The following is a 9,058-nucleotide window of genomic DNA, read 5'->3' as shown; positions in this document are numbered from 1 at the left end:
CCCCGTATGTCATGAAAAAATGCCGCCCCGGGCGGCTGCCCCGTTCGCCCGTACCTACAACCGCTACTGATTGCGGTTAAGTTCAGTTTATGTTAAAAGGAGAATGTGCAGTTACATAAAAAAAGATGGCTGCAACAGATTTAGCACACTGCTAATTTCCATTGCATTGTACAGTTGTGCGTTATTATTCCGTTTATCTGGGGACGGGGGGCAGAAACTGTCCCTACAACACTACGTAGTCGTCTTTTTAAATTAAGTTATGTATTTTGAATGCAACACGTATGCGCAAATGGGTCGATGATTTCCCAGATCATGTTCCACGCTAAATTTTTGTCCGAATCTGGTTCCCGTAAAAACATGAAGGGTCGAAACAGGCCATTGCGCATGCGTTACCAGATCGAGCAGATTTCCCAGAGCGTTTACTGTACCTCTTACGTGTTATTTCGGGCAATCGAGACGCTGGTAAGCAATGTTTCATTCCACGTTCGCCCTGTTATTTTAAGAATGTGTAAGTGGTTGTATTACAAAAAAATGCCAGATATTTAAAGATTTGTTTGACGTTATTATACCATCTATATTTGAGCGCTTATTGTGTCCCAGAGCTATCCGTTAGCATCTAGCCGTGAAATGTAAGCCCAAATGGCTCTTTAGGGAGCTGTTTTCTTCTCAACGTGGCTTGTTCATTCTTGCCTGATGTCTCAGTTGAATACGATCTCCTTGTGCTATCTGTGCTATGTATTTTGCAGGTCAAATTAGGAAATAACCGATCAGTGAGCTGGGCTCCATGTCTATGTCGCGCCGTTTATAATCATTAGTTGCAATTTATCTTATAATTGTGCATTACAATTCATTGTTTTTACAAGTTGTTTATTATAAACGACAAAGTGAAATTCAGTTTACCTATTGTTTCTTTAAAGTATGATTGCAAAATAAATTATTCTTAATGAATGTTAAATACCTTGTGTTTTTATTTCTTCAGTGAAAATGTCATCAAATGAAGATTGTTATGTAGTCCGGATCAGAGGACTTCCCTGGTCCTGCACTCCAGTAGAGGTTGCCACTTTTTTCTCCGGTAAGCATACATTTAAAGGGGATCATTGACAGATAAGACTTTTTAGTAGTTCAACTGTACACTTGAAAGAATAGTATTATACACCCTAAAAAAGTTAATCAAAGGGCGACTGTGATTTATCTCATAATGTATATATTAATGTAACATTAAATATAGTTCAACATATACCAGGATGTAGAAAAACTGTTTATGAAAGACAAAACATAGGTGCCCTGATTCGTAATTGAATTCTATAATGGGCATGTCATGTTTTTAATGCAGTTTCAAATACCCCTTTTAATCTGAAATCTAACTTTTACCATTTCCTTGGTTCATTTGTTTGCTTGTGACCCAGTGATGAAGAAACGCGTCGTCTAAACTGCCTGTAAGAAAGGCTCTTTGTCATCGCTGTAGTAAATTTAACTTTGTGGGTGGCTGCGTTGTTCTTTAATTATTTTTTTGATGAGAACATAAAAGTGACCAAGTAAAATGGTAAGTAATTTGTATTTATATATCACTATTCCAGACCAGGGTCACAAAGCGCTTAAACAATCAAAACAATAAACTAAACTAAAATATATAGATATATAAGATAAAACTCAGAACAACACAGGAGTTCCAGAAAATCAAGGAAAAGCCTGAACAAATAAAAGTAATAGAAAATAGTCGGTAGTCTGTAAATAGTAGGTAGAATCCATCAAGCGCAAAGTGAGAGGAAGATCGTTCCAAAGGTTAAGAGCAACAGAGATTTTTCTCAGTTGAAGGAAACAGTTTGTGGTCAGTTTTCTGCAGTGTTGAACTAGAGACATGTCTGTGTCCAATACAACACCCACCTTATCATCAGGAGCAATAACCAGAGTTTCAGTTTTGTCCACATTTAGCTGCAAAGTGTTTTCTCTGAGCCATTGTTTGATTTTTAGCAAACAGTTGACTAAGCTGTTCAGCTACTGGGGCTCAGTTGGATCAAAAGAGCAGTAGAGCTGGATGTCATCAGAAAAAATGTGATAAGGAACATCAGGAAATCTCTGAATGATTTTACCCAGGGGAATCAAGTACAGCAAAAACAATAAAGGACCCAGAACAGAACCTCGAGGTACTCAACACAACAGATCCGCCGATTCAGACCTCATTTGATTGGCAGATACACTTAAGTCTTCCCAGCAGGATCTGGTGATCAACTGTGTCAAAGGCTGAGGACAGATCCAAGAGAACCAGAACAGTGTATTGACCCGAATCAGCTGACAGCATGATGTCACTGGACACTCAGTAAGCCTGTCTCCGTAGAGTGATTATGGAAGCCAGACTGAAACTTCTCAGGAATATCGCTATGATCCATGAGTAGTAAAACGGTGAATCAAACTGTCCACGCTTGGGCAGTCATCAAAGGAAAGAGGGTCAAACATAGCAGAAAAATTGTCTGCAGTATCGGCTGAGATGACACGTCTCTGAGACCTAACTTTCAAAGGCTTAGGTTCAGGGATGAAGTCCAGGTTAAACGAGACAAGAGAATTATCACTCGGATGGACATCATGTACAGATGCATTAGAAACGTCCAGGCCAAGAGTAAAAACTAAGCCTAAAATGTGGCCTTTTTGATGAGTTGGTTCAGAAACATGTTGCTCAAAATTAAAGGCTTCTGTTGAAGTTACAAGTTATTTGGCAGAGAAAGATGTGACGTCATCAACATGAAGATTAAAGCCTCCAAGAATAGGAACAGATTCCATTTGAATAATGGAAGATAAGAAGTCACTTCAAGAACACATCCACAGGACCAGGCGGGTGTTAGATGATCTTGGTTGGTTCTACAAGACCTTTCTATTGTGTGTCAATCTGAGACTTAAAAGAAGTGAATTCCTGTGTCTGAATCACCTTGCAAGAACAACTCTCCCTATAAACTGTAGCAAGACCTCCCCCACGACCAGAGAGGCGAGGCTTCCCCATGACGGCGCATCCTACTGGACAGATTTCGTTCAAATGTATAAACTCTTGCTCTCTCTGCCAAGTCTCAGAAAGACATAATAAATCAAAATTAACTCTTGTAAAAAGATCATTAAGAGTAAAGGATTTATTAGTAATGGAGCGAACATTCAAAAGTCCAACGTTCAGCACCGATGACGTCACTGACGCACAGGATCTTTTGAAGAGAACAGCAGGGGTCCATTGGGTGACAGCTTTCACTCACGTTCAACTCTGTTGTAAAAGCTGAATTAAAGAGAGGAAATGAAGAAATCTAACCACCTTTCGTTGAGATCTGGGCAGACGGCAGTGCTGATGTGTCATCACACTTTTCAGTGAGAGGAACGTTGATCAAACATCGATGACGTCCGATGACGTCAGAGTTCTTTCGAGCGATCGCAACTGCGTGTCTCATCCTGACCTGTACTCCGGATCTCCTTCTCGGTCTCTTGTGGAAATTGACCGGTACCCAGAGATCAACCGATATTCCAGAGTCCTAGTCGATTAGAAGCGGAGGAGGAAACAGGTTCACGGGACGTTGGTAACTGTCGCGAGTGAAGTCCTCCATCGACTCTCTGATGTTGAAAAGGGCATCACGATCATAGATCCGTAATGCTTGAGACATATCTTTAGTGATATGAAATACATTTTAAACTATGTATTTGTTTTACCCCGAAATCTTGTGTACTCAGAGACTCTAACTCACCTAGAATGTTTTTTGCCATTTTTCCTTCCAAGATATTCTTTTCTCACTGCAGGTTCAGAGTTGACCTTCTGTCTGTATGCTTGTCAGTGGTTCCACCTGGAAAATAGATTTAGTTGATTAAACTTGTTTAAAAAAAATGAGTGACATGTGTACGATAACATAAATGGAATCTCATGATATACAGTTAATCACATTTCTCCCATACGATTGTAATATACCAAAAAATACAGCATTATTTCTTGATGGGTATTGAAAATGTATGGATTTAGAAAAGAAAATATTATTAAAAAATACTACCAATTATGCTTAAACATTAAACTTGAAATGTATAAATAATGTATAAAATACAATCAGCCACATTAACCAAAGAAAATTACTTATTGTAACATGTCACTATCAAATTAACAATCAAAATATAGATTTTCAGAAAAACATTTTTCAATTTCTGGGCGGTCGTCGTACATGAGTGACTAAATCTTTAAAGCAGATATCTTTTAATGTATGATAGAGACGTGTTTATCTTCCAGTTGTTTCAGTAGGTTCCTTACATGTGTCTGACTGCTGCAAACTCCCATCCTTGAGATGGTTCCATATAAAAGTTCCAGAATTCTGTTTTCTTGAAGGTCACCCCACATGAAGTTGCTCAAATAAAATGTGTCCAGACAGCATTCATTTGTATGTCATGATGGAAATGTATTTCCAAATGCTTTAAATGCAGTAATTTTACTCTTTTTTATATATTATCTACAGATTGTGACGTTGTGGGAAAAATTGATGGCGTATGTTTCACCTTCTCAAAAGAAGGCCGTCCTAGTGGAGAGGCATTTATTGAAGTAAAAACTTTGGAGGATTTCAAAAATGCCCTTGCCAAAGACCGTAAATACATGGGACATCGATATATAGAAGGTAAGGCAAAAATAAATCTGACTAAGTCTTTAATCAAATGATGTAAATATAATTTATATGTGTACATTAGTGTTCAAGTCGAATCGCAGTGAAATGGACTGGGTGCTGAAACGCAACGGTTATGCTGACTATGATGGCAGCAGTGGCTGCATGCTAAGACTTCGTGGTTTGCCTTTTGGTTGCAGCAAGGAAGAAATTATTCAATTCTTCTCAGGTACAAGAACACACGCAACACCTTTTCTAATCTAGTATAGACTCATCATGTGTTGAGTGTGATATTCAGACAAATGTGAAACTCCTGTTTAACCCAATGCTTCCTTTAAAAATACTATTGAGTAATTAGGACTGAACGATTATGAAATGGATATAAAATATTAATTGATAATCTATTAACGATTCCTTTTTCCCCTCAATTTTGCGATTGCAATCTTATGTGCAATTAAATGTCCTGGTTCAATGCATTCCTTAAACACAAGAAATAATTAAAATTACAATAAAACTAATAAATAAACTAAACTATATTATATATTTATATTGTATTATCCTCACTATACGGCACACTGGATTATAAGGCGCACTTTCAATGAATGGTATATTTTCACCGTTCTTCATATATAAAGCGTACCAGATTATACTGTAAGGTGCATTAAGCGAACAAAGTAGTTCACCAAAGTCTTACTAAAACATTTTGACAGAGCGCCTTGAGTGCAGTGTACCACCTGAAAATGTTTCTTGGTCAGTAAGCACAACCCTAATTAGGTAAAATAAAGAGCTATGGGATTATAAGTAAGTAAGTAATGTTGGTATACAGCTTTGATGACTTGAGGGACTAATAGAGCAATAAACAGTGTAGAACCTGAGGCCATTGTTTACAGCGGAAGTTAATGCCTCTCTCTGCTTTTTTATATTTAATCACAAATACAATTAATCGTTCAGCCCTATGTGTAACTTGTTGATCATAATATAATAATATATTAATAATGTCTGAAATTGTTAAGATTGCATTTTCTTTAGTTCGGTTGCAGTTGATATTTTACATTAAAACCGCATGTTGCCGGAGTTTTTGGGATGATTTTGAATTTGATATACTGTTGAAAATTATTTTTTTATGAATATAGGATAATTGTTTTTTTTATCTTTGTAGATGTAACCATACATTTTATTATATAGCATGTTCATTCTACCTGATACTAATATGATTTTGTTTGCATAGTCAGTTGAGCAACACTGATCTTTGCACACAACTTTGCTGATTAATTAATGATTTCTTAAAATAAATAAAATGTGTTTATTGTAGGGCGTTGTCAGCTGACTCCAGGCCATTGTTCATTTCTCTAGCCCATTTTAATTTCTTGTTTTAATTTGTCTAACATCCACCAATGTAATTGCTGTGATGACATTCTGAAAGCGACACTGATGCAGAGGGTTTTTTCTAAACCTACCGACCAATCTATTTATGTGTGCTTGGGTTGAAGGGTTGAAAATCGTGCCAAATGGGATTACACTGCCAATGGACTACCAGGGGAGGAGCACAGGGGAAGCCTTCGTGCAGTTTGCATCAAAGGAGATAGCAGAGAAGGCTCTGGGGAAACACAAGGAAAGGATAGGGCACAGGTGGGACAGAGGGCAAGGGACTGGGTTGGGCTTCTTTTCTGGGATTTATGGTGGGCTCTATAATTGTGTATTTCTATTTAATGATAATAGGTTGGTCTGCTAGAAAAAAAAAGTGTATAAGGATTAAATGTGTGTAATTTATAGAAAAGCTTGTTCTCTTGCATTCAATTTTCCGTTCTTTGACCTGGGAGTTTATTTGATTTTGTATATACAGCCCATTTATAAATAAAATAAATAAACTATGGTAGATGGGGTATTATTGATTTATTGTTTGTGGACCTTGAAGGCCGCCTGGTGAGGTTGGGGTAGATGCCCAGCCATAAATCAAGTTTATGACGACACTGCTAGCTCCAGGTTTAAACTTAAAATATAAGTGCTTTACATTATAATCTTGGTGTTCAAATCATATGTGTGGTTTCATGAAATGGCAATATCCTCTTGTTAACACTAGCATCTGCCCCTCCCTTCCCCACCATGGACTAACTATCCACAGGTACATAGAGATCTTTAAGAGCAGCCGCAATGAGATCAGAGGCTACTATGAACCTCCTCGGAGGGGGGTAGGAGGCCAGAGGCCAGGACCCTATGACCGACCAATGACTGTAGGTTCAAGAGGAGGGGGGTACAATGGGCCTGGCAGTGGTCGAAATGGGGGTATGTTGGACAACATGAGGAGTGGTGGTGTTGGAGGCTACGGAGGAGGTAAGGCTGAGGAATATTACTGAATAACTAAATATTATGTTTACTAATTACTATACTATATTGTATGTAGAATGGGCTCTGTTTATCATTTGTTTTCATTGAAATTGAAATGTATACACACACACACCTACGCACGCACGCACGTGTCAAGTAAATGTGTTACCATTGTATCCACATTGAAAGTGGTTTTGGTGGGAGGATTTATTAAACATGATGCTCATATGGTAATAACATGTTTGTTCCTAGGCTACAGTAACTTTGACAACTACAACGAATTCAATAACTATGGTTTTGGGAACGGCATGTTTGATGACCGTGGCAGAGGAGAGCGAGGAGGAAGAGGTGATGTGATGACTAGTTAGAGTGGAGCTTGGTTATTATTGGTTGTGCTGAAGTGTGTTAAGCGTGCCCCACTCATGACATCGCAGGGCTGGGTTACAGCTGGCATAACGACGGTGGCTCAACTTACCAAAGTGGTCACTTTGTTCACATGAGGGGTTTGCCCTTTCGTGCAACAGAAGGGGACGTGGCCAAAGTAAGATGCCTTTCTACAAATGTCACGCAAAACTTACCAGAACCTTTGGTAAGAACGTTTGTGTCTTCTAGTTCTTTGCTCCATTGAACCCTTTGAGAGTTCACATTGACGTGGCTCCAAGCGGAAAGTCAACCGGCGAGGCAGACGTGGAGTTCCGTTGCCACAAAGATGCTGTGGCTGCAATGTCCAAAGACAAGAACCACATGCGTGCGTGTTTTTCAAGACTGAGTGAACCTGAAGGTCCAGGAACAAATGATAAGTAAATCTCTGTGACCGTTTGTTTCTTTTGCAGAACACCGCTACATTGAGCTGTTCCTCAATTCCACATCCAGTGGTTCTTCTGAAATAAGTGAGTACTTATTTATGCTTGTAAAGAAGCATTTATGATAAAATCATGAATGATGTAAATTCAATTGGACTAGCATCTTGGTCAAATTCATGCTGTTAGTTTCAGGCTGAATGTGGCTGTACTCCCTTCCTGGTATGGTCACATGCTCCTTTCAGGGCTTTTCGCAAATTTCCTAGTATGAAGGAACTTTAAGTTTGAGCATCAATTGTCTGTCAACTCGTCTACCTACCTGAATGCTCATCACATGTCATGTGGTCAGTACAAGTAAAGTGGTCGTTTTGTCAACTGACCACGGTGTTGTTTCTCATTATAAATTAATTCATAAACAGCACCAATGAGCTCTGAGGATGAAAGGGAGGAGAGTGAACCTGATTCCTCCAGAAATTGGACCAGTTACAAGACACGTGAGCAAAATTTGTTTTAAGGGTTTGGTCTTGGAATTTATCTGGACATTCCCACTTCTCTGTTCATATTGGTTGTATTGTCTTAGATGGACATTGTGTGTAATTCTGGAGCTTGTTATATCTTCAGAAAATAATTAACTTAAGTACTGGGGAAATGATATCCCTATTCTGTAGAGACAATGAGCTGGAGCAGAAACGGCATGGGTCATTGCTCTAGGCCTCAATGTTGGGTTTAAAAAAACAATTTTTTTTTATAAACCTTAAACTCTAATATGATGCCAACTGTTTCTTTAGGGATGTGGCGTAAAGTTGGAATAAAACTTCATAGAGCACCCGATTTCAAAGCCTGGTAGCATAACCATTATTCTGTTGAGTTGCCCTTTAAGTAAGGTCTTTAAGTAGCATCTTTCATCCATCTCTGTTGGTGTATCATCTAGGAATCAAAGATAACAGACCTCCTAACCCTCTGTCTGATATAACCCTCAGGTCGCAGTGGTTACTACAGAATTTCTGGTGGAGCTTCACGAAGCAGCGGACTGCAAGGCACATACTGACGATCTCATCTATCTCTTTCCATTCTTTCTTAAGCGTTGTCTGCCAATCTTTTTTCTTTTTTTGTATTTAATAATTTTTTCCCCAAAAGAGGAGAATGGACTAAAAGCGCTGTCACAATAAATCTTTTGCAATAGATCAGATTATCGCCAAAAATTGTAACTCGTATCCAAAACGTTTTTCTCTGTTTTTCTCTTTTAGAATTAAAAAAAAATAATAATATTAAAAAGAATAAAATGTTTGCATAGGCTTTGATAATAAACTTTTCTTTTTTGGAAACTGA

The 9,058-nt window shown here is 38.3% G+C and overlaps 1 protein-coding gene across 2 annotated transcripts; it reads left to right on the top strand.

Annotated features, from left to right (window-relative positions):
• Positions 1-401: 401 nt before the first annotated feature.
• hnrnph3 (heterogeneous nuclear ribonucleoprotein H3 (2H9)) lies at positions 402-9,058 on the top strand. Of its 2 annotated transcripts, XM_087792977.1 has the most exons (12): positions 402-462; positions 980-1,072; positions 4,464-4,619; positions 4,690-4,833; positions 6,095-6,233; positions 6,727-6,935; positions 7,182-7,277; positions 7,364-7,470; positions 7,542-7,677; positions 7,763-7,819; positions 8,149-8,223; positions 8,710-9,058. In XM_087792977.1, exons 2-12 carry the CDS (start codon positions 985-987, stop codon positions 8,775-8,777), a joined length of 1,275 nt encoding a protein of 424 aa, XP_087649103.1. In that variant the 5' UTR covers positions 402-462; positions 980-984; the 3' UTR covers positions 8,778-9,058. The 2 variants fall into 2 exon arrangements, with proteins under 2 accessions (XP_087649103.1, XP_087649104.1); XM_087792978.1 differs by lacking the exon at positions 8,149-8,223.

Source organism: Callionymus lyra, chromosome 6 (genome assembly GCF_982586985.1).
Source record: "Callionymus lyra chromosome 6, fCalLyr1.hap1.1, whole genome shotgun sequence".
NCBI classification, from domain to species: Eukaryota; Metazoa; Chordata; class Actinopteri; order Syngnathiformes; family Callionymidae; genus Callionymus; species Callionymus lyra.
This window is presented reverse-complemented; position numbering and strand designations above follow the sequence as displayed.